Consider the following 25,878-nt stretch of genomic DNA (forward strand, 5'->3'; position numbering starts at 1 on the left):
ATTATTCCATCTAATAAATGTCTGCTACCTGCGACACTCCGCATTATTTTATATCACCGCCTTTTCCAACAAACGTCTTTGTTCCATTGCTTTATTTCCACTTTTCTCTCTTCTTACACCCACCAACATCATTCATCTAAACACCATTGTCAACAAACAAATAAACAAACAAACAAAGAGCCTGTTTTATTAAACTAGGCCAAAACACAATGAAGGTGTTGAATGTGTTATCTCATTTCAATGGATGGTGCCCCGTGTGTTCCTTAATAAGTGAGCCATCTATTGTCTGAACTCTACAAAGTTATATCAGAAGAAAGAAAAAAAAAATCACCTTTTATTCTTATTAAAGGGCGTCACGGTGGTGCAGTGGTTAGCACTGTCACCTCACAGCAAAAAAGGTTCCGGGTTTGAATCCGGTCCTGGGCCTTTCTGTGCGGAGTTTGCATGTTCTCCCTGTGCTTGTGTGGGTTCTCTCCGGGTTCTCCGGCTTCCTCCCATCATCCAAAAACATGCACCTCAGGTCAGGTTACCTGGCGCCGCGCTAGTGGCAGCCTGCTGCAGCATCTCCCCCCTGAGAGCCCCCCTGCTGTAGTGAAGAAATTTCCCCTCGGGGGTTAATAAAGTGTATTAAAAAAAAAAAATAGTTTGGGCTCAATGGGATCTTATTTTGAAAGTTGAGCGGAAACGCGTCCTTCCTTTCACCGCTAACTTGCCGCTCGGTGCTGCCGCAGCCTGTGCGCTCACACGGAGAGGACGACTCGCCGCTCCCGGTCATACTGCTCCAAATGTCACCGGACACCGACTGCGGCCTCGGACCGGACGGACGGACAGCGGCACCGCGACGCACGGGACTCACCGGGAACATGGCGGCGGGAGCAACGAGCTGTTCGGTGCCGGAGCGTCGATAAATCCGAGGAACGGCCGGTGACGGAGGAGCATCACTTCTCTGCAGGTCAGCGGACAACAGCAGCACCGACAGCACGCGGACAAACCGAAGAACGCGGCGGTCTGCAGCTTTCTGATCGATCTGATCGATCTGTGACGGCCTCGTTAGGATCCATATCCGGATTAATTTATCAATAATATCATTTCTACCTGATCTGAATCATCACGGTGGGAAATGTAGGCCAGCTCATATTTATTATTCATGATAATTATAATATTTATCTATTAATAACAATGATAACTGTTCTATTTATTTATTATTAATAATTATAACTATAATATTTATGTATTAATAATAATTATAAATATAATATGTATCTATACTCATTATAACTACAATATTTATTTATATTCATTATAACTACAATATTTATTTATTATTAATTATTATTATAATATTATTCGTAATTCAGGCTGAAGTGTTGTAATTTGGCACTCCGGATGTCTTCTTTGTCTCTCAGGAGGACATAAAGACGGAGACAGTGAAGACAGGGTGGACATGTGATCAAAAACTGATATTAGTAAATCAGAAGTGATCGAGCTCGTAGATCACAACGTTACATCTGTGATCAATACATCAATACAATCAATAGATTGATCAACAGACAACCAGAATATCTCTTGAGTTATTGTTTAACGTAAGTCAACTTATCGAAAAGGCGTTCAGTCTCAGCGCCCCCCGATGGTCGTGAAGACGCTGCGTGTTAAATCTCTTGAGAATCGGATGAAGAGATCAGAAAAGGGAGGTTTTGTGATGATTGGTCTGGCTGTTGCTGTGGAGACATCAAAAGATGCTTTTATTTTGAAAAGAAGACTCAGAGACATGAAAAAAATATTTTTTATAGCGGAGATATCAGCCAAACCTGACTGATACAGCGCCCCCTGTAGGTGCAGTACATCAGGTTGACCACAGACTGGATATAAAACCTCAGACTGTTTCTAAAAGAGTTCGTAGCTTCAGGTCTGTAAAATGGTTCTGATGCAGAAGTGTCTTCAGCTGCAATACCAGCGAGTGCCACTAGAGGTCGGCTCCAAAAAGCCTCCGGCTCCATAGACTCCCATTCAACTTCTCTCATCAAATCCAAAGTGAATAAAATGTGTCCATCAGTTATCTCGGTGTTGTTAGCTAAAGTCACTCCTTCTTATTAGTTTTCTGGAGGTCCATGTGTCCACAGAGACATGAGGGACACTTGAAGACGGCAGTCCGTTTCTTAGCAACAACAACACAGCGACAGCTGACACACCTGACCATGAGTTACAAGGTACGTCCTCACCATTCTAAATGTCCTTAATGTCCTCACCGTCCTTAATGTTCTTAATGTTCTCACCCTACTTCAATGTCCTCACCGTCCTTAATGTCCTCACTGTCCTTAATGTCTTCACCGTCCTTAATGTTCTCATTGTCCTCACCGTCCATAATGTCATCGTCCTCACTGTCCTCACCCATCTGAACATCAGTGCCTCTTCCTCCTCCTCTTCCTCCTCCAGATAATCTGATGATCTAAATGTTAATTAAAGAGTAGAAGATGTTTTCAGATTCTGTAACTACAGTTTTAAAATGGTCCCTCACTGCTGTCCGTCCTGCCTTGTCTCCTTCACAGATCCCCGGGGCGGCGATGGACCGGGTCAGCCTGCTGTGGCGTCTAAGGCGGCGGGCTCGCCGCGGTGTGCTCTGCATGGCCTTCTTCTGCGTTTCCATGGCGATGCTCTACGCCCTCTGTGCTGAGAACAGCGTGCCCGTCACCGACGCCATCTTTGGCGTCCGAGCTCGAACCCGAGCTCAGCCTCGGGCGCACTCTGTCATCAAGGTCAGCTGATGATGATAAAACACAGAAATGATCAAGATTAAAGTTGTTTTTCTTTTTAGATCAATCCTATCATTTCATATTGATCATATTGATCATCTGCTGATTGTGGTGCTAAAAGAATGGATTCAATGAGATTTTTTTTTATAGGAGATGAAAGAAGAAAACAAAAAAACAAATCTGCAATTCTTACATGAACAAGCTGCTGGAACAAACTGTCTTTTAACAAGAGAAACCTCTGAACTGACATGAACATCACATGATCATCACATGATCACCATGTGACGTGATAAATGACGATGTCGATATCGCTTCGTCTCCACGACAGTTTTACTGACGTTCAGTTTTTGGTCCAACAGTCACTTCGATGAGAGGTTCTCTCTTTCATTTCAACGATTTGGCTGATGGATTAAAGTTCAATCTTGTGACATTTTTCCCGTGACACGTCATGTGTCATGCAACATGCGTACTGTGACATGCGTACTGCGTCATGCGTACTGCAACATGCATCATGCGTACTGCGACATGCATCATGCATACTGCGTCATGCAACATGCTGATTCAAAATCAAACACATCGGACATTTATTCTTGCAAGAAGGAGCAAATACATGTACACTCAAAGAAAGATGTCCAGCATTGCTCAGCGTCTCCTCCTCCGTTAACATATGGATGTCGTAAATTAGATCATGCTGTGGACAGATAGTACTAAGTGAGGTCGTAGGTCACAGGATCCAGACACTGAGACATCTTGTCTGAGAACATGTCCTGTCTGAGACAATAAGAACATGTTGTGCAACAGATAGACAATGAGTTCATCATTTTTCCATCACATGCGTACTGTGACATGCGTACTGCGATATGAATCATGCGTACTGCGACATGCGTACTGCGACATTAATCATGCGTACTGCGACATGCGTACTGCGTCATGCATCATGCGTACTGTGACATGCACCATGCGTACTGCATCATGCGTACTGCGACATGCATCATGCGTACTGCGACATGCATCATGCATACTGCGACATGCACCATGCATACTGCGTCATGTGTACTGTGACATGCATCATGCGTACTGCGACATGTATACTGTGTCATGCGTACTGTGACATGCACCATGCGTACTGCGACATGCACCATGCATACTGCGTCATGTGTACTGTGACATGCATCATGCGTACTGCGACATGTATACTGTGTCATGCGTACTGTGACATGCATCATGCATACTGCGACATGCACCATGCATACTGCGTCATGTGTACTGCTACATGCATCATGCGTACTGCTACATGCACCATGCATACTGCGACATGCACCATGCATACTGCGTCATGTGTACTGTGACATGCATCATGCGTACTGCGACATGCACCATGCGTACTGCGACATGCACCATGCATACTGCAACATGTGTACTGCGACATGCATCATGTGTACTGCGACATGCACCATGCTTACTGCGACATGCACCATGCATACTGCGTCATGTGTACTGCGACATGCATCATGCGTACTGCGACATGCACCATGCGTACTGCGACATGCACCATGCATACTGCAACATGTGTACTGCGACATGCATCATGCGTACTGCGACATGTATACTGTGTCATGCGTACTGCGACATGCTTCATGTGTACTGCGACATGCATACTGTGTCATGCGTACTGCAACTTGCTTCATGTGTACCGCGTCATGCGACATGCATCCTGTACTCTGCGACAGTTGGAACAACAATGTTTGTAACAGAATATAATCCAGTGAAAATGGTTTTTATTTCATTTATCATCCCTCCGACAGGTGCTGAGAGGCGGGGCCAAGCCCATGTACATCGACCCTCAGAAGCTGCCAGGTGTTGTCCCAGGTGACCCTCACCGCCCAATCCCTGTCCTCTCCTCCATGAACCACACCCATGAAGCCGGCGTCTCGGCGTCCAAGCGCAGGACGAGGGAGCGGGAGCCCTCTGGCTTCTTCTCGCGGCTGCTGCCCCGCCCCTTCACGCGGGCACTGGAGACCCTGTTTGGCGGGCGACGGAGGGGGGAGCTGAGTGGCAGGGGGGGGGACGCCGAGTTCTTCGGACCCCACGGGCTGCTGGGAGAAGTGTGGGACGATGAGATGTCCAGCAGCATGCTGGGAAACAGGCTGAGGAAGGTGGTGCAGAACTACCAGGTGAGAGGTGGTCTGACCCCTGTTGTTTTTTTGATTCCCTGAACTTCCAACATGTTCTTCATCTTCTGTAACCGGTTCTGGTTCTGGTTCTGTCAGGCCATGAATAAATATGGAGTCCATGTGTCAGGCCCCGGCGGCGTCGCCAGCAGACCGAAACTGAGCGGCTCCGAGCTTCTCTGCCAACTTAAAGACCAGGTTGAGGTCATGACCTTGACCTCTGACCTTCAGCCCTTCTCGGCACTGCCCTGGGCCGCCCAGCTGCCACCCAAGCCACTGACCTCTGACCTCGGGCCGTACAGGAGCTGTGCTGTGGTTTCGTCGGCAGGGTCGTTGCGCTACTCCGGACTGGGCAGAGAGATCGGTGAGGAAGACTCCTCCTCTTCAACTCACTGAGGAGGAGGGGCTACTGAGGAGGAGAGGCTACTGATGTCAGAAAACATCAGAATGACATGAAGCCGTTACTGAACTCTTTATTCAGAGCTTCATGTGACGTCTGCTGACACAGAAAATATTGTTGAAGTTATTTCCAGAAGCAGAAACTCAGGAAGTTTGACTTCTTCTGTCTTTTATTAATCTGCAGACTCCCATGATGCCGTGCTACGCTTCAACGCCGCGCCCACCGCCGGCTACGAGAAAGACGTCGGGTCCAAAACCTCGGTCCGCCTCATCAACTCTCAGGTGACAAACAGCGGCTCACTGTTTGTGTTAGTTTCTATCCAGCAGCAGATAATCTGTTCCTTTTTATATTTTATGAATAATCCAAAACAAGAAACTAAGTTGTTTGCTTATTTATTCATGAATCCAACACAACAAAACAAACAGCTTGTTTTTTGTTTTTTTTCAGTTTAATCCTCAGAAACAGGAATTGAAGGAACAATGTGATCATATTTAATCGAATCCTGAAAACCTTGACCTTTCATGACCTCATAATAATAATAATAATAATAATAATAACACAACATGTGATATTTTATTTCATGTGTGTTCTGACTGGAGAAGCTGGAACAGTTCAGAGGTCCACTAACAAACTTCACGATTTTATATCCAACGCTTTGCAGCAGAAACAGAAATGAAACAGGCTCATGTTTTATGTTGACAGGAACTTCCTGATCAGACTACCAAAATAAAGTGTTACATTAATTTCCTGTTTTTGACTTTAAAGTTTAAAGAACCATTTCTATTCTTATTTTTTAAATAAATATCAAATATTGTTTTTATTTTCTGATTCTGCATTCTCATCTCAAGCTGAAAAGAAGAAATGATACTCAGATTTACATTTATATATTTATGTAAACGGTTTACAACGGTTCCTGTTTGTTTCAACTGCTGTGAATTTATTTGAAAAAAATTGAATTTATGATGAAATTTGTTAATTTCATTCAAACAAACACGTTAAATCAGCAGCTTCACCAACAGTTAACATTTTCTGTGAAACTTTACAAACGAAATAATTTATGATAAAATATTCCCCAGATTAACTGCGAGCAGTGTCAGAGATCAGACACATTTTTACAGTGTGAACTTTTATTTTAGTGATTCTTCTCCACATTTAAAGATTACAAGAAGAGCTGACTGGTTGCCGTGGTAACTATCAAGCTGCCCTTTTATTTTTAGTCCTGCAGTTTTTTCACGATTGAAAAAACCTAAAAGTGAACATTTAGTTTTAAAACAAACCGTCACACCATGGTGTATTTTAAAAATGATTGTCTACCTGTCCAACAGGTGATGGCGTCCGATGACCACCGCTTCCTGTCCAGTTCTCTGTACAGCTCTGGTGCTCTGGTGGCCTGGGACCCCGCCCCCTTCTCTGCTGACCTCACACAGGTAATGTTTACACTATTGTATTGTTATGAACTGATCGTCTGCATGTGAGACGTTTAGTGCTTCTGTAAAATGTAGCTCTTAAAAATAACGCTCTCTCCCTCTGAAGTGCACGAGTCTCTGCATGAACGTCGGTCACCAACACAAATACACGTAAACATAACGGGTTAGTAAACACTAAACCAGCACTAAACTAACCCTGAACATAACAGGTTAGTTACCACTAAACTAACCCTGAACATAATGGGTTAGTAACCACAAAACCAACCCTGAACATAACGGGTTAGTAACCACAAAACTAACCCTGAACATAATGGGTTAGTAACCATTAAACTAAGACTAAACTAACCCTGAACATAACAGGTTAGTTACCACTAAACTAACCCTGAACATAACAGGTTAGATACCACTAAACTAACCCTGAACATAATGGGTTATTAACCACAAAACTAACCCTGAACATAATGGGTTAGTAACCATTAAACTAAGACTAAACTAACCCTGAACATAACAGGTTAGTTACCAATAAACTAACCCTGAACATAACGGGTTAGATACCGCTAAACTAACCCTGAACATAATGGGTTAGTAACCACTAAACTAACCCTGAACATAATGGGTTAGTAACCACTAAACCAACACTAAACTAACCCTGAACATAACGGGTTAGTTACCACTAAACTAACTATGAATATAACGGGATAGTAACCACTAAACTAACCCTGAACATAACGGGCTAGTAACCACTAAATTAACCCTGAACATAAGAGGTTAGTTACCACTAAATTAACCCTAAACATAATGGTTTGGTTAACACTAAACTAACACTGACCTAATCCTGAACATAACGGGTTAGTAACGACTAAACCAGCACTAAACTAACCCTGAACATAACGGGTTAGTAACCACTAAACTAACCCTGAACATAAACCCTGAACATAACTGGATAGTAACCACTAAACCAACACTAAACTAACCCTGAACATAACTGGATAGTAACCACTAAACCAACACTAAACTAACCCTGAACATAACAGGTTAGTAACCACTAAACTAACCCTGAACATAACGGGATAGTAACCACTAAACCAACACTAAACTAACCCTGAACATAACTGGATAGTAACCACTAAGTCAACACTAAACTAACCCTGAACATAACGGGATGGTAACCACTAAACCAACACTAAACTAACCCTGAACATAACGGGTTAGTAACCACTAAACTAAGACTAAACTACCCCTGAACATAACGGGTTAGTAACCACTAAACCAGCACTAAACTAACCCTGAACATAACGGGTTAGTTGCTGTTGGACGCTCTGAGACACTTCTGTCTCCCCGTCCTAATGTCCCCGTCCTCCAGTGGTTCAACAGGACAGACTACCCCATCTTCTCCCAGTACCAGCGTTACCGGAGGCTCCACCCCCTTCAGCCCTTCTACATCCTACATCCTCGCTTTGAATGGCAGGTCTGGCAGCGAATACAGGACAACATGGCCGAGCCCATCCAGAAGAACCCTCCGTCCTCAGGCCTGCTCGGTGCGTTCAACGACAACACGTCAAGCTACACATGAAATTAACATGTGTACAGTTTTTCTTTGATTTCTTCTGGCTTTTAGCTTGAAGGTAAAGTTTTAAAAACAGATCTGTGAACTTAAACAGGTCGTAAATATGTCAGGACTGAAATATAAATGACAGAGCTATTGGAGGAGCTGCAAAAGAATCTGAGACCAGGAAGTGGGTGGAGGCTGAGGGTGGAGGTTCAGGGTGGAGACTCAGGGTGGAGGTTCAGGATGGAGGCTGAGGGTGGAGGTTTAGAGTAGGGGCTGAGGTTGGAGGTTTAAGGTTGAGGCTGAGGGTGGAGGTTTAGGGTAGAGGTTTAAGGTGGAGGCTGAGGGTGGAGGTTTAGGGTAGAGGCTGAGGTTGGAGGTTTAGGGTAGAGGCTGAGGGTGGAGGTTTATGGAGGTTTATGGAGGCTGTGTTTTCTCCTCCAGTCGGATGTTTTGCTTCATACTTCGGATGGTGTTTTTCCTGCTCAGGCACCATTCTGATGATGTCACTGTGCGAGGTGGTGCACGTCTACGAGTTCCTGCCGTCCCGCAGGAAGACAGAACTCTGCCATTACTACCAGCGCTTCTACGACGCCGCCTGCACGCTCGGCGCCTACCACCCTCTGCTGTACGAGAAGAACCTGGTGAAGCGCATGAACCAGGGCTCCGACCGAGACGTCTACACCCACGGACGGGTCACTCTGCCTGGGTTCAGGAAGATGAACTGTAGCCAGACCGCTGGAGGAGAACCAGACCACTGACTGGATACACACACAAACACAAACACTGCAGAACCCTGCATGAAGAACGAGCACGCATGAAGACTTCTTACTCACTGCCCAAACATAAATATTTCATGTTGTCAACACACGTCGTAACACATTTGTTTCTCTCACACACAATGCAGTCCAATCAGTAGATAGACGTGTCTCCTCTATACACATATATTTTTCCTTATAAGGGCGTTCCTGTTAAACTTTAAAGGACCATACTGCTGGTTTTTAAAACTGCCTGAAGTCACGTACACTTCCTGTTACTGCAGCAGTTTATCTGTTTGACCTTTGACCCCTCATGGTTGTTTCCCTCCTCCACCCAATCAGCTGTCAGTTTCCACATTCATATAATAGAGAAAAGACTTTATAATTACTGTTTGAATTCGGGGGTTCAAACATGTTCAGTGAAATCACTGTGACCTTTGACCTTTCGACCATCAAAATTTCCCCTGTTCATCCTTCGTCCAAGAGAACGTTTGTTGTATCTGGAGAATGGACTCATCTCCGTTTACTTCTAGTTCTGGTCTCCGTCTCCTGTCCTCCATCAGTCACACTGAGGACACAGTTAGGGGACTAAAATACTGAATCAGCGGTATGGTCCTTTATTTAAATTTAAAGAATAATTGTGTTTATTTAAATTTAGTTATTTGATGAAATAAGTGGTAAATCTGAAGTCGTTAACTAGCAGTACATAAAAACGTGTGTGAGGACATGTGAAGACGTGTGTGAGGACGTGTGAAGACGTGTGTGAGGACGTGTATGTGAGGACGTGTGTGAGGACGGGTGAGGATGTGTGAGGACGGGTGTGAGGACGGGTGAGGACACGTGAGGACATGTGTGAGAACGGGTGTGAGGACGGATGAGGACGTGTGAGGACGTGTGTGAGGACGTGTGTGAGGACGGGTGTGAGAGGACATATGTGAGGACGTGTGTGAGGACGTGTGTGAGGACGTATGTGAGGACGTGTGTGAGGACGGGTGAGGATGTGTGTGAGGACGGGTGTGAGGACGGGTGAGGACGTGTGTGAGGACACAGCAGGAGACGCCTGTCCTCATGATGAATGTCTCTGCAAACATACATGACACACATTCATGCGCACACACCTGACTGAGGATGACACCTCGTCTTACCCAACAGCACGTTGCTATGGCAACAGAGACACCGTGGACGCTGTTCCTCGTCTGATGGTCCACCAGGAGAACGTCTTCACTGTTTTAGTTGGACAAACTGTTCAATAGTTTCATATTTATAAAGGTCCTGCTGTCACATAATAATTAATTACGAGGTAAGAAGAAGCAGGAAGTAGAACGTTAGCACAAAGTTAGCTTCAGTAATACGACCTGTTTGTGATTAATAGTGGAAAAATGAAATTAGAATATCTGTATCTCCAAATGCCCCCAGAAAAGATTTGACCAGATGTCTTGAGTTGAACCTTAAATGATCATTATATTCTTAATTTTTTATTTGAATTACATTTTGATAATCTGAAGATCATTTTTTTCAGTCGTTAGCTAACAGCTAACGGTCAGTTAGCCGTTTGTGTGATATAGAAAATATTGTTTTTTATTTAAAGTAGGATCGTGGGGTCACAAATACTCTTTTTAAACTTTGGTAAATTTGGTAAAAAGCCATTTTATTTCAGATGAAACATTCACAAACCTAAAACCTATCTTAGCATGTTAGCCGAGCTGATCTGATCTAGTTAGCGAACCTGTTGACTAGTTTCTTCTTTAATGTGTTGGACTCGGACTCCTGCTGGGACAAAGACAATATGTGTCCTGCGTGTTCTTTAATGAGGCCATAGGACAACATGTCCGGCTTCAAGGTGTTTATTTAACAACAGAACAATCAGTGTTACAGAGCTCTGGGTCCAGACTATGTTTTCCTGACAACAACAGTATGTGTCAGTTCACGAAGTCTGACCTCTAACCCTGACCTCTAACCCTGACCTCTAACCCTGACCTTATATACCCTGTTTTCTGTATATATATATATATACAGAAGATATATATATATATATATGTGTGTATATATATACTCTGTATATATATATATATATATACATATATATATATATATATATATGTATATATATATATATATATCCAGTCTTCTTATAGTACAGGAACCAACAGTCCTGTGTGGTGATGTGTCCTTTGGTGATTGGTCGAGGTGGGCGTTGTCTTCCTTCTGGAGCTCTCGCGACAGCAGCTTGTTCCTGTTTATGACTCAAAGAACAACAGGATGTGACCCCAAAGGTCACAGACCTCCCCTGTGACCTTTGGGTTTTACACAGCAGTATGCGGACCTGTACAGACACAGCCTGTTGCATACGCCTGAGGAGTAATAATTGATTAATACGAGATTTCATATAAGAAATATAATATGGCATACATATATTGTATTATTGTAAGCAAAGACTAGCATATAATAGCACAAATGGTGGAACATGTTTGAGGAACTTAGAGTCCAGGTGAAACACCTGCATGAAGAACCTCCGGAGGACTTTTCTTCTGTTTCTACTGATGCATGTCAAACCCATGAAACTAAAGCACACAAATGTTCCATATGTTGTTATTAGCATGCTAACAGTTCTCCTCTTCTACAACTTCTATCAGGAAGAACAAACTGATCTGACGTCACGAAGCAACACGTGACATCTTGAATGTAAACGGAACCGTTTTCAGTAGAAACGAAGGCCAGCTTCACCGGATCCGTTTCAATAGCAGATCTAAACCGAGTTAATCCACCGTTTCACTGCTAGCGAGGCCAGTTAGTAGATGAACTACGCGGGTTTTTCCTCTGATGATCGGAGCTGCTTTCTTTATGTCGTATATCACTTCATACCTTGATGGAGCATGAAATTGTTTTTTCAAATACATGAAACATGAAAAGTGTCAAGTAGCCGTAGCAACCGCTAGCACCAGCTAGCTGCAACTAGTCACATCAAAGACACGTCCAGATAAGAAATAATAATAAAAATAATAATAATAATAATAACACGTCCATAAATATTACAGGAGAGTATAACTGTTTCCATGGTGACCGAATGAATCCGAGCTGGAGGAAAACAAAATGCTGTTGTTCTTTAATCACTTCAGTTTTACGTTTTTTTTCAGGACTTTATTGTTTATTCAGGTGAACATTTGAATAATTGATTATTAATAATTGATGTCATTTCAGAGGAAACAAGCTTTTCTTCTTATGCAGCCGCACTTCATCCGTCTGAAGACGCTTTATTGTGTTAGAAGCACTTTTCCTGCTTTGCCTTCGTCCTCCGTTTCTGACACGGTTGGTTGTTGAGCTGTAAATGTGATTTTATGCGGTTCATGTATTTTTTTTTTTTTTTTAATTTTTTCTGCTTTGACACTTTTTACTTCATGTGAGAACAAACAAAGAAAACCGAGAGGCAAACAACTGATTTTGTAGACATATTAACGACAAATTAGATATTCCTGTTGTTATTTTTTTGGAGTATTTACTTCCTGCACAACCATCTGTTCCTGTTTGAGTTTTCCTTTTATTAAATGTGAAATATGATAACTGAAGTGTAAATACCAAAAAAATGCTTGTTCCTAAATGAAGGATTGAGGACAGATTATTGAATTATGTTCTTCTTTTTAATGATGTTGTTAGTTGAAATGATTGAAAACTTGTATAAACATTTAATGAAGTGGTTCCCAATCTGAGGTTTGGGATCCTCAGTATGGTCCTGAGAAACAATCAGAGGGTCACAAGTTGATTAAAGGAAATACAACGAAACATTTGTTGCTCAAAATGTGTTTGTAAATATTTGAGTAATTTCTGCTTTTAATCAAATGGGTACCAAAAAGTAAGAAACATTCGTGTTCCCCTGAAGACAGCAAAATCCATTCAGAATAAGATGTAAAGACGACATTAAAGCTGCACTTAAAAGACGATAAAAACATTGCAGTTCAAAGTGCTCTAAAGAGGCGAAGCAGGAAGACATGATGATATTTAATTTAATTTAGCAGACGTGTCAGCAGACCTTAGCTGTTCTGTTGACCCATCAGCCTCCATCTGAACAATGATGGTGTTCTCTTTCTCCTGCTGACTCAGCAAAACGTCCGTAAAACATTTTATGTAAAACTATTCATAACACTTCAGACTGAAGTTTATACATTTCATATTTTGTTGGCCTATTGTTTGATTAGGACTGATTAATTCGTGATCTGGTCACGTGATGTCCAGATGGGGTTTTATTCAGAAACACTACAAACATGCTTATGTTTTATCACAATGATTTCTTTTCAGTGTTGTTTTAACTTATTTTACAAAAGGTTCACTAATTTTAATTTGCACGTCCTGTAACTGTGGCTTCTTGTCTGGTCATCTCTGAAAAGAAAAGTTATCTTTAACAGGTTTTACTTGGTTAAATTCAAATATCTGTACTTCTGTCCCACAGTACGTGAAGGTAGCGTCAAAGACGTGCTTGCGCGTACGTCACGTGACTGCGTGACCAGAAACAAACATGGCGCCGCGAAAGTGAGGAGACGTGTGCAGTGAGTGTTTTAAACTGTGTTTTCTTTGATTAGTTGTTGTTTCCGGTCTCTCCGGAGAAAATAAACAAAGACACCGTTGTTGTGTTCGTTAACTGTTCGGTTAATTAATCAGGAAACCGACTACAGGAACTTTACCCGCAGTTCTAGTTTCTCGTGATGTCCGTTTGTTTTCGTGTGAACCGGTGGGCTCCTTCGGTGTGAGCTCCCGGCAACTAACGATAACTTCCGTTAATTGACTGTAACTCACGGTAACTAATAGTGACGGACGGTAGATGACGGTGACTCCCGGTAACTAACAGGTAGGTAAGGTAGACGGGTAAACCAGGTGACAGCTGCTGCTGAGGGGGCGGGGCCTGAGCTCTCACTGTGTGCTGAGTGTCCCAGATGTTGAAGTCCCTGTGGGTCAGGTGAAGGTGCTGCTCCTCTTCACATTAACCAGAACATGTTCCGAACACAACCACCCACTTCCTGTCGTCTTCACCCACTTCCTGTTGTCCTCAACTAGTCTTTTGGAGAAAGTGCTGCTGCAGGGACAGAGGAGGACGTTCTCCAAAAGACTCCTCCAGCTCCGCTGTCACAAGGACAGATACAGGAGATCATTCCAGATACAGGAGATCATTCCAGATACAGGAGATCATTCCAGATACAGGAGATCATTCCTGATACAGGAGATCATTCCTGATACAGGAGATCATTTCTGATACAGGAGATCATTCCTGATACAGGAGATCATTCCAGATACAGGAGATCATTCCTGATACAGGAGATCATTTCTGATACAGGAGATCATTCCAGATACAGGAGATCATTCCTGATACAGGAGATCATTCCAGATACAGGAGATCATTCCTGATACAGGAGATCATTCCTGATACAGGAGATCATTCCAGATACAGGAGATCATTCCAGATACAGGAGATCATTCCTGTCCACTGCAATAAGACTGTACAATAACTCACCTCTGGCAAAATCCATCACACAACAATAACACTGTTGTCTGTGTTCTTGCTTGTTTGTATATAGTATATATAGATATATACTGTACTGTATATACTGTGCATTTTATATTTTTTACTGCTATTTTATTGCTTTTCTATTGTTCTATTATTATCTTATTGCTTCCTGTATGCTGCTGTAGCGAAAAAAAATTCCCCTCTGGGATTAATAAAGTAACTACCTAACCTAACCTATCCTACGTCCTCTGAACTCACTGGTTGAACATTGCATGATGTCCTCATCAGGGGCATATCAGGGTGACGTGAGGGGGACAGATTGAGACGGGCTGCAGGAGGACGCTGCTCTGTGTGTTTAACATTGGAGTGCCGATGAGCTGAATGATGTCTCATTGCATCTCTGTTGGACAGGTACTCAGGAGACCAGGATGTCTCAGAGGAAGCAGATCATTAAGGACATGTCCTCTCAGCAGAAGGACAAGGACACGCGGGAGGACGGGAACACGCGGGAGAACGAGGACACGCGGGGGGACGAGGTAACGAGCAGCAGCTCAGACGTTCAGTTGTCGGTGAATCGGAGGTTCACGAACTGTTTGTTGTTGCAGGACGAGTTCTCAGAATCACTTCTCACAGCCAGAGAGAGACGCTGTAAGGAGCGGGAGAACCGGCCCGAACCCACAGGTACAGAACCAGACCCAGAACCAGAACCACACTGTCTCCTGTTGCTGTGACTCTGAATCACCTGAAGTTTGAGCCGCTGATATTCTCCGGTCATGTATGACCTCCCCTGTGGACCCCTGCGGGCCTGGTGTCCCGATTCTGACTCGCTCGCTCTGCCTGTGTTGTTAGACATGACGGAGGAGGAGATGATGGAGCTCGCTCTGCGTCTAAGCGAACAGGAAGCCAGCGTCACGGCGCTCCGACGGCAGCAGGAGGAGGCGGCCATGATGGAAGCCCTCCGAGAGAGCGTGAGTACGACACTAACGAGTGACTGTGACCTTTGGGTCACCACGCTGGGGATCAGGTCAGACAGGAAGTGATGTCGTTTATTTCCGACCCAGCGGCTGCAGAACGTCTGGTTCCGACTGATCAGGTTCTTTGTGGTTCTGCAGATGGTCCAACAGACTCAGCCGGCTCTTCCGGGTCAAACATCTCGATGGAAACTTTCCTACTCAAATGGGAAGAAGGTCGTCGGTCAGAGAGACGCAGAGACGCACCTGGACCCAGGTGAGTCCTACGGCACCGGGCAGTGGACCGGTTCTCCAGCACCAGGATGTAACGGCCCGCTGTCTGTTTCACCAGAACCGAGACATGGGGACGAGAATCCAAACAGGTATAAGAAGCGGAAAAGAGAAGCAGGAAGTCCTCCGCTGGAGCTGCCGGATCCGTCCCAGACCCACAAAGTGTTCTGTCAGGCTCCTCCCTGCCGGGCTGACCCGCTGCCGGTTCCGCTGGACTCTCAGGTTGGTGATCGCTCACATGTCTGATGGCTGCAGCTCCACGTTGTCCTCATTGTCCTCTCCGTGTCTTTTTCTTTGTCCTCTCGGGGAACCAGAACTCCGACTGCACTCAGATCCACGCCGGGCCGTCCAGCTGCCGAGCCCAGGTCCAAGTGGACCGGCTGGACCAGAACCTGCTGCAGACCTGCAGAGCCTCAGGGTTTGTGTTGTGCTCTCAGGACGGCTGGACCTCAAATCAAACGTCTTCTCGACCCAAGAGCCCGACGTTCCCCGACAGAACTGGCCCGTCAGAGGACGACCGGGGAGACGACGGAGAGGTGGAGCCGAGTCCTGCATCGGTTCCAAGTCCTGCGCCGGTTCCAAGTCCTGCGCCGGTTCCAAGTCCTACATCGGTTCCAAGTCCTGCATCGGTTCCAAGTCCTGCGCCGGTTCCGAGTCCTGTATTCTGCAGGTCCACTCAGCGCGAGAAGTTTCCACATCAGGTCTGTAACCGGGCCCAGGAACACTCAGGCTTCACATTCTGCTCTCAGGAGAGTTTCACCTCCTCTGTGAGGTCCAACAGCACTGTGTTCCTAAGAAGGCCCGTCCCGTACCACAACCTCCCCCCTTCACATCAGTTACCCAAAAGTCCAGACCAAGGACAGAGCAAGCAGAACCATGGTCGGTCTACAAGCCCGGTGTTTGAACAGAACCATAGTCGGTCTACAAGTCCGGTGTTCGGCAGGACCGCACGTCAACAGAAGATTGATGGTGCGGTGCAGAAGAAGGCTCCTCCCCTTACCCCTCCCCCTCCAGGCGGTTCCGACGGTGACGGGTCACCTGACAGCAGACAGGTGAGTTCAAGTGTCAGTGATGAAGGAACATCACATCCTCCACCTGCTGCTGGTGAAGTGTGGTTCTGTGTTCTGACCCTGTAGAACCGAAGAAGAACTTCCTGGAGTTTAGAACCTTTTTAACTTCTTTTCATTGTGATGTCACTTCCTTTTTGACTTCCTGGATGTAGATCAGAAAAACTGGCGGCCGGTCATCTCAGTCAGGTACGATGAAGCTCACCTGCTTCCTGTCTGTTGGTTTTCATCATCAATTGGATCTATGGTTCTGTTGGTTCTGACAAAGTGTTCTGGTTCTACAGATGATGCAGAGGAGCTGCTGGAAAGATCCAAACTCTGGAATTCAGCCGAGATGGAACCGAGCAGCAACATGACTCTCGTCTGGTCTGACGACGACGTCACGGTACCGCCAGGTCCATTTAGTCCGCACCGGATAATAGTGTCCATCACACATCACGGTATCGTGACTGTGGGCGGAGACCTGTTAATTAAGCCACGCCCCTGCTCTGCCCACACAAGAATCCACGACTCATAAACTACACCTTGCAGTGTCATCTAGACAGCTAGCAGCTAGCTAGCTACTGACCAGCTGCTTCTCCCCACACACTGCTGCTATTAGCATGCTAGCTGTAATATTAGCATTAACTCGCTAAGTTGGCTTCAGAACTCAGTGAACTTTTAGTCCCTCAGAACCCTCAGAACCTCAGTCAGAACCCTGTGATGCTCGGTTCTATCAAAACCAGAGGTTTCCCTTGCAGCCCCTGGTGGTTCTGGGTGTTACTGCAGTGTGAGTTTTATAAACAGTCTGGTTGTGAGTATCATCCAGTTAATCTTTGTGACACATTTTAAAACATCGACATCTATCAACTCTGTAGATTCTGTTGAAAATGTTTTGATCAGGAGAATGAGGTGTTTGTTTGTTTGTTTGTTTGTCTGTGCCTCTGTGCTCTTCAGCCCACCGTCTCTCCCAGCCCCGTTTTCCCAGAGGAGACCCCTGTTGGTCGGGTTGAGAGCCCGGCAACCTCCCTGAAACATGAAGCTGCAGCGACCAGCGGACCGAGCTGCAGGTAGAAAACTCACCTGTCAGCTGCATTTAAAGGGCCGTTGCACTGTTTATGACACAGCTCCATCTGACCTCTGACCTCCGACCTCCATCTCTGCTGTGTTCCAGCCTGAACATTCAGAGCTGCGTTTCAATCAACTGTCAGAGCAACAAACTCTCCGAGCTCCGAGCTTCTTCGTCATCTGCGTCTACAAATCTGCAGCGTCCTTCCACCACAGAAGAAGAACCGCCGACCGCCAGCCGGAGGTTCCCCTGCTCAGGAGAGGCTGCAGGAGAACCGACGGTTCTCTACTACTGGGGGGTTCCCTTCTGTCCCCGAGGCGTGGACCCAGACAGATACACACAGGTTCTCCACAGAACATACGGAATATACACACGGGTTCTCCACAGAACATACAGAACATACACATGGGTTCTCCACAGAACATACAGAACATACACATGGGTTCTCCACAGAACACACGGAACATACACATACACGCAGTACAAATGTGATGAGCAACATCCTCCTCCGATTGGTCGATCTGTCCTCAGGTGATCCTGGCTCAGATGAAGGTGTACGAGACGAGTCTGAAACGAGCTCAGAGGAGTCTGCTGAGGAAGGCCGAGTGGGGCGAGGCCGTCCTGCCACGGGTAAGTCATGGAGCGTGTTCCAGTGATGATCTGTGTCTGATGAGGTCTGTGAACCCTGCTGATGTCACATGATGTTGTTTCTTCCTGCAGTTAGCTCATTTAAAGCTACTCACATGTTCATGTGTTTTTTCCCAGAAGTCACCTGAGTCGTCTGCTGAGTCACTTCAACATCCTCAAAGGTACCTGGAACGAGGAGAGAGGAGGAGTTAGACTTCCTCCTCTCCCCTGGTTATTCATTCTCCTCCTCTTCCTCCTTCTACTCTTCCTCCTCCTCCTCTTCCTCCTCCTTTCTTCTTACTCCTCCTCCTGTTTACAGGCGTGGCCTCAGACTGACAAACAGACAACATTGTGAGGCAGATGAGACTCCTGCAGCAGACGCAGAGGAGGATGAAGAGGAGCAAAGAGAAGAGGAAGGAGAGATGTCAGCTAGTGTGTGTGAGGTTTGTCCAGGTACAGGTGTGTGTGTGAGGTTTGTCCAGGTACAGGTGTGTGTGTGAGGTTCGTCCAGGTACAGGTGTTTTCTGTCCCAACATCTGTCCTTTCATCGAACACGTGACAGATGACTGACTGACAGGCATGTTTGTACCAACAGAGACTCAACTGAGCGACGACAGAACAACGGCTGATCTGACGATGGTCATCAACGCTGCTGCTCAGGTGAGTCAAAGCAACTCAGGTTTTATTATTGTTAATAACTTATTCTGTTGGAAGAAACTAGAAATACATAAAACTCAGTCCAACTGCAGAACATACAGAAATGTTGTCATTGTTTATTTAAGCAATATTACAGAGAAAGTGTGTTTTAACGTGATTATTGGCACGACGGTAATGCGGTCAGGAGGTCCGTAAGCATCACTGAAGCACCAATAATCAGTAATAATCACGTTCAAACATCCTCCACTGGGATACTGAGATTATACAACCAGTGACCAAGTAAATAAAACGTGTTCATATTGAGGAGCAATAGTTAGTGTGATCTGTTTCCAAGACAACACATGGGGTATGACTAACAACTGGAAAACAATCTCATGTAACATATGCAATGTTTACTACTCCAGAAAGTAGTCCGACCCTTAGCAACCACCTAGCAACAGAGAGGATTTCTAGTCTCCAACTGGATATAACTGGAACATAGAAACACTAAACTGCTCAGCGAGCTCAGTCTGGTTGGAACAAAGATATCTGATGAACAGAGATACCTGATGAACAAAGATGTCTGATGAACAAAGATATCTGATGATCAAAGATGTCTGATGAACAAAGATGTCTGATGAACAAAGATGTCTGATGAACAAAGATATCTGATGAACAAAGATGTCTGATGAACAGAGATATCTGATGAACAAAGATATCTGATGAACATAGATATCTGATGAACAAAGATATCTGATGAACATAGATATCTGATGAACAAAGATGTCTGATGAACATAGATATCTGATGAACAAAGATGTCTGATGAACAAAGATATCTGATGAACAAAGATTTCTGATGAACAATGTCTGATGAACAAAGATGTCTGACGAACAAAGATATCTGATGAACAAAGATATCCACGGACTCGTGTTTTTAACATTTTAGCTCCGTGTCATGTGTTCAAACCAAACCGGTCCAGCTAGCCGCCGCTAGGATTGTAAGTGCGTGACTATCCGTGGTGTTACGGTACGGGTGCTCGGAGCGACCAAAAAGGACCAAAAGAGACCCGACTTCACCAAATGGGTCATTTAATAGAACTAGAACAAGTAGAAACTACATTATATTACATATTATATGAAATTCTATTCTAATTCTATATTCACATTGAAGAGGTGGAGTCATATTTCTAGTGATGAGCAGGGTGTGATGTCATGATGATTTTTTCCAAATGGTCAGTTTACCAATCAGATCTCTGGGGCAGAGCTACAGGTTGTATAACCTGTCGGTGGAGCACCAACACACATGTTCATCCATGTTCAGGTTAACACACGTAGTGACTGAATGAACACGTATATCTAGTTTAGAAGGAAAAACCTGACCAGGACATCTTCAGTGTGTTTACAGGTTCAGTCACTGCACAAACATCACATCATTGATCAGATCTGAAAAATGGTTCCGATCCAGAAGTGTCTTCAGCTGCAATACCAGTGAGTGCCACTAGAGGTCGGCTCCAAAAAGCCTCCGGCTCCATAGACTCCCATTCAACTTCTCTCATCAAATCCAAAGTGAATAAAATGTGTCCATCAGTTATCTCGGTGTTGTTAGCTAAAGTCACTCCTTCTTATTAGTTTCCTGGAGGTCCATCTGAAAATAATCCCTCATTCATTAGAAAAGAAGATTCAAGAAGACCTGTTTTTGGGGGCGTGTCTGTTTGATTGACAGGCCTGTGGTGCAGTCAGGTTACAGCTATCGGTGGGCGGGACGTAGTATCGTCAGGTTTCCAATCAGATCGGTCAGATCCACCGCTGGCTCACAGTCAGGATCCAACTTCTTCCTGTTTCTCTGATTTCTCTGCAGCCTCCACCGGAAAGTCCCGATCTGTCGGAGGTGATGATTCTCCGAAGGGATTATCCGGCTGGGGACGAGTGGCGGGACGAGGAAGAGGAGGGGAAGGAGGAGGAAGAAGAGGGTAATTAAACAGAAAACGTGTTTTTTACTTTCCTGGTTGTCTCAGATACAAATAAAAACCTGATGATTCTTTTCAGCCCCGACAGATGAAAAGACACAGCGACAACATCCTGTTAGCAGCCGCCATGATGGAGGACAAACTGAGGAAGAAGAGGAACTGAAGGAGGATGGGGCTCGTCCAGCGTCTCCTGAACTGGAAACAACCGTCGTCCCCTGCAGCAGCCCTGAGACGTCCATCGACTGTCCCATCTGTCAGGCGTCCTTCTCTGTCAGCCAGATCGAGCTGCATGCAGCGTACTGCAACGGAGACGACGCCCAAAGGAGGCGGGACTGTTTCCAAGGTGACAGACACTTCATTGACGATGATGGTGATGATGGTGAAGATGGTGATGATGATGCTGATGGTGGTGATGGTGTGGATGATGATGGTGATGATGGTGATGGTGGTGATGGTGAGGATGATGGTGGGGATGATGGTGGTGATAATGATGATGGTGATGATGAGGATGATGATGGTGGTGATGATGATGATGTCACCTTCCTCTCCTCTTCATAGTGCCGTTGAAGCCGTTCCAGAGGAGAACGAGGAGAGCAGAGGTGAAGGCTGAGGAAACCAACGAGCCGTCGGTGTCTAGCCTGTAAGTAAGTGAAGAACCGTCATACTTTACCATCAGAACCCTGACCGTTCTAAAGTATGTTTGAACTTGACAGGAACCAGGAAAGGTGTTACATCTGTCAGACAGACATTCCTCTGAGGGACTACAGTCGACACACAGAACTCTGTATCCGGAGCCAGGGTTCTAAGGCTGCAGCGGTAAGAACACACTGAGGAACATAATGATGATGATGATGATGATGGTGGTGGTCGTGATGGTGATGATGGTGGTGATGGTGGTGATGATTATAATTGTGATGATGGTGATGATGATTCTAATTATAATTGTGATGATGGTGTTGGGGAAGGTGGTGATGGTGATGATGGTGGTGATGGTGATGATTATAATTGTGATGGTGATTATAATTGTGACGATGGTGATGATGATGGTGGTGGTGATGACAATAATGGTGGTGGTGGTGGTGGTGGAGGTGGTGATGATAATGATAATGATGGTGGTGGTGATGATGATGGTGTTGGTGATGATGATAGTGGTGATGATGATGATGATCATAGTGGTGGTGGTGATGATGGTGGTGGTGATGATGATGATGATGATGATGATGATGATGATGATGATGGTGGTGATGATGGTGGTGGTGGTGATGATGATTATAATTGTGACAATGGTGATGATGGTGCTGATGGTGATGATGGTGGCGATGATGATGATCATGTGACGATGATGACGGTGTTGGTGGAGATGATGATGATGATGATGATGATCATGATGGTGATGATGATGATGATCATGGTGGTGATGATGGCGAACAGATCTGGTCCAGTCTACATCCAGGACATAGTCCAACCCTACACCCCGGCCCCTCCCTCCGCTCTGCTTCCACCAATCAGCTTGTTGCTGCTCACTGAGTTAAACACTCTACAAAATCACGACTGTTTGCTGTCCTGGCTCCTAAATGGTAGAATGAGCTCCCCAACGACACCAGGACAGCAGAAACTCTGAACATCTTCCACCACAAAATAAAAACACACCTCTTCAGACTTTACCTTGAACAGTAGAACTTTAGTATCTTAACATGGAACTTACTGATAGAACTTTGTAGTTTGGCTTTCTGGAAGAAATTGTATTTTCTTGATTCTTGTTGTTCTGAATTCGTACCCTCATGGTTGAAATGTACTTATTGTAAGTCGCTTTGGATAAAAGCGTCAGATAAATGTAATGTAATGAAATGATGATGTTGGTGGAGATGGTGGTGATGATGATGGTGGTGATGATGAGGGTGATGGTGATGATGATGATGATGATGATGATGATGATGATGATGATTTGTCTTTCTGACCTACAGAGAGGAAACCTTCTGTCGGCCCTGGAGGAAACGGAGAGCAGCCGTCCAGGTGAGTCTCATGAACATTTCCTGGTTCCTCCTCGTCCCACCTGATGAGTCTTCTGTCCTTCACTGTAAAATACATGTATTTATTAATACGTACGTGAACAGACCGGTGATCACAACTTTGGAACCAATCCAAGTCCAACAAGGATCATTAGTTTAGAAATGTTTCCTGTCATCAGCTTCTCTGTCTGTAAAACCATCCATCATTATAATCCATCATTATAATAATCCATCATTCTAATCATAATAATCCATCATTATAATCATCATTATAATTATCCATCATTATAATCATCATTATAATAATCCATCATTCTAATCATAATAATCCATCATTATAATCATCATTATAATTATCCATCATTATAATCATCATTATAATAATCCATCATTATAATAATCCATCACTATAATAATAATAATCCATCATTATAATAATCCATCATTATAATCATAATAATTCATCATTATATCCATTATAATAATCCATCATTATAATAATCCATTATTATAATCATAATAATTCATCATTATATCCACTATAACAATCCATCATTATAATAATCCATCATAATAATCCATCATTATTAATCATTTTAATAATCTATCATTATAATAATCCATCATAATAATCCATCATTATAATAATTTTAATAATCCATCATTATAATCAGTCATTATAATAATCCATCATTATAATCATAATAATCCATCATTATAATAATCCATCATTATTATAGTCCATCATTATAATCATCATTATAATAATCCATCATTATCATAAACCATCATTATAATAATCCATCATTATAATCATCATAATCCATCATTATAATAATCCATCATTATAATCCATCATTATTATAGTCCATCATTATAATCATCATTATAGTCATCATTATAATAATCCATCGTTATAATATTCCATTATTTTAATCCATCATTATAATAATCCATCATTATAATAATCCATCATTATCATAAACCATCATAATAATCCATCATTATAATCATCATTATAATACATCATTATAATAATTTTAATAATCCATCATTATAATATTTCATCATTATAATCCTTCATTATAATAATCCATCATTATAATACATTATTATAATAAACTATAATTATAATAATCCATCACCATTTACATGTTCATTCTGACACGGTCTGTTGGTGTCTCGTTGTCCTGGTGTCTCCACAGATGGACCGTCTGGATCCAGACTGCATTCAGGGTGAGACGTCCTCTGATAGACATTTACATTTCAGATCCGATTCTACAAACCAGATGAGATTTGTTTGGATCAGATGTGGTCACCTGTAGTTACCTGTGGTTGTACTTCTCCATCCGCCTTTAATTACCTTTAATAATAATTCTGCTCAGCAGCGCCCCCTGTCATCGTACTTTTAATAATTCTGCTCAGCAGCGCCCCCTGTCATCATACCTTTGATAATAATTCTGCTCAGCAGCGCCCCCTGTCATCGTACTTTTAATAATTCTGCTCAGCAGCGCCCCCTGTCATCATACCTTTGATAATAATTCTGCTCAGCAGCGCCCTGTTTCACCTTTAATCAGTAAATGTGAACTGCAGGTGTCAGAATATGATTCGTCATTTTAACTTTCATTGATGACTCATTATAACTAACTTAAATTCATTTAAATGAATAATTCATGTTTAACTTTCAGAGATGTCATTGATCTGCGGGATGATGATGATGATGATGAAGAAGAAGAAGAGGTGTCCCTGTGCAGGAACTCCCCCATCAGATCCTTCACTCCAATTTCTGAGGCCACCGGCTGCCTGATCGATTTCAGAAATCGGCAGCAGGTCAAGAAATCGAGACGAAGACGAAGATGAGGAAGACTTCCTGAAGAACAGTGGTGCTGACTGAAAGTTCTGGAAACCAGAGCCTTCAACTGGACCTGCAGAGTTCTGGTAGAACAGCCGTCCTGGATCTTTATGCAGATAAGGTGTGTTCAGACGTAACCGGAAGAAGACTCTGGGGCCTCTGATGATGAAGATGTAATATTCCCTTCATGTTACTGTAACTGCTGACATTAAAGCTTTTCTGTTGAGAATCACGTGTTCTTGTTGTCATGTTTCATGACGGCGCCCCCTAGTTCAGATAGATAGAATACAGTTCAAACGTTACACATGAAGCAGCTAACGTGGCTAATTAACACATTAAACAGAAGGTGAATGTCAGATACCGTCTGTCAATCTTTCTTCCTTTTGTTGGCACATAAACCAAAAGCATTTCCTGTCTGTCCTCAACGTGTCTGTCTTCATGAGACCTGTCTGTCCTCAACGTCTTCTGTTTCTGAGGTTTGTGTTTCCTGCTGTTTTGTAATTCTTTCTCAATGTTCAGTTTCACCAACGGACCGAAAGTCAGAGAACAAAACTGTTACTCAACATGGTAAGAAGAATTATAATAATAATATCATAATCATGAAACATAATAATTAACAATAAAAAGTTAATTGATAACAAAAGTATGAAAACTGTAACATGAAATCTGTAATTTCTAAAAGTCTTCAGTCATTATTTTATAGTAGTTAAATTACAAATTCAGATTTTACAGACAACATGTCAGATATGCTGTTTGCGTATTAAATGAAAAAAAACTACTCTTATTGACCAACAATAAAAATGCTTATTTCTTCAGAGACAAACTGAAGATGAAGAATCAAAATGGGACCCAGTTGAACGTGTTGACGACCACGTGGCTCAGA

At 43.7% G+C, this 25,878-nt stretch overlaps 2 protein-coding genes across 3 annotated transcripts; both read left to right on the forward strand.

The window, feature by feature from the left end:
* Window positions 1-712: 712 nt before the first annotated feature.
* st6gal1 (ST6 beta-galactosamide alpha-2,6-sialyltranferase 1) lies at window positions 713-9,165 on the forward strand. Of its 2 annotated transcripts, none has more exons than XM_069723074.1 (9): window positions 713-952; window positions 2,095-2,207; window positions 2,547-2,753; window positions 4,556-4,924; window positions 5,021-5,285; window positions 5,505-5,602; window positions 6,647-6,748; window positions 8,112-8,286; window positions 8,787-9,165. In XM_069723074.1, exons 2-9 carry the CDS (start codon window positions 2,109-2,111, stop codon window positions 9,056-9,058), a joined length of 1,587 nt encoding a protein of 528 aa, XP_069579175.1. In that variant the 5' UTR covers window positions 713-952; window positions 2,095-2,108; the 3' UTR covers window positions 9,059-9,165. The 2 variants fall into 2 exon arrangements, with proteins under 2 accessions (XP_069579175.1, XP_069579176.1); XM_069723075.1 differs by having other exon boundaries at window positions 2,121-2,207.
* Window positions 9,166-13,545: 4,380 nt separating this feature from the next.
* uimc1 (ubiquitin interaction motif containing 1) lies at window positions 13,546-25,227 on the forward strand. Its single transcript, XM_069723045.1, has 22 exons — window positions 13,546-13,593; window positions 14,958-15,082; window positions 15,152-15,227; window positions 15,396-15,514; window positions 15,659-15,773; window positions 15,849-16,009; window positions 16,102-16,839; window positions 17,010-17,043; window positions 17,139-17,239; window positions 17,791-17,903; window positions 18,008-18,245; window positions 18,434-18,532; window positions 18,668-18,711; window positions 18,849-18,982; window positions 19,125-19,189; window positions 21,026-21,137; window positions 21,214-21,477; window positions 21,693-21,774; window positions 21,848-21,950; window positions 23,099-23,147; window positions 24,349-24,379; window positions 24,832-25,227. Exons 2-22 carry the CDS (start codon window positions 14,975-14,977, stop codon window positions 25,001-25,003), a joined length of 2,958 nt encoding a protein of 985 aa, XP_069579146.1. The 5' UTR covers window positions 13,546-13,593; window positions 14,958-14,974; the 3' UTR covers window positions 25,004-25,227.
* The last annotated feature ends 651 nt before the right edge of the window (window positions 25,228-25,878 follow it).

The sequence above is a fragment of the Brachyistius frenatus genome, unplaced genomic scaffold (genome assembly GCF_029030835.1).
Source record: "Brachyistius frenatus isolate BFR_SWC_R1_liver_20210118 unplaced genomic scaffold, ASM2903083v1 Contig_315, whole genome shotgun sequence".
Taxonomy (NCBI): Eukaryota; Metazoa; Chordata; class Actinopteri; family Embiotocidae; genus Brachyistius; species Brachyistius frenatus.

Excerpts from the sequence above, each read along its gene's own strand:
- st6gal1 (XM_069723074.1), top strand. The coding sequence starts at position 2,109 with ATGTGTCCACAGAGACATGAGGGACACTTGAAGACGGCAGTCCGTTTC. Across the intron at positions 2,208-2,546 it reads ACCTGACCATGAGTTACAAG|ATCCCCGGGGCGGCGATGGA; the intron begins GTACGTCCTCAC and ends TCTCCTTCACAG. Across the intron at positions 2,754-4,555 it reads GGGCGCACTCTGTCATCAAG|GTGCTGAGAGGCGGGGCCAA; the intron begins GTCAGCTGATGA and ends TCCCTCCGACAG.
- uimc1 (XM_069723045.1), top strand. The coding sequence starts at position 14,975 with ATGTCTCAGAGGAAGCAGATCATTAAGGACATGTCCTCTCAGCAGAAG. Across the intron at positions 16,010-16,101 it reads CGGTTCCGCTGGACTCTCAG|AACTCCGACTGCACTCAGAT; the intron begins GTTGGTGATCGC and ends TCGGGGAACCAG. Across the intron at positions 21,478-21,692 it reads GAGGCGGGACTGTTTCCAAG|TGCCGTTGAAGCCGTTCCAG; the intron begins GTGACAGACACT and ends TCCTCTTCATAG.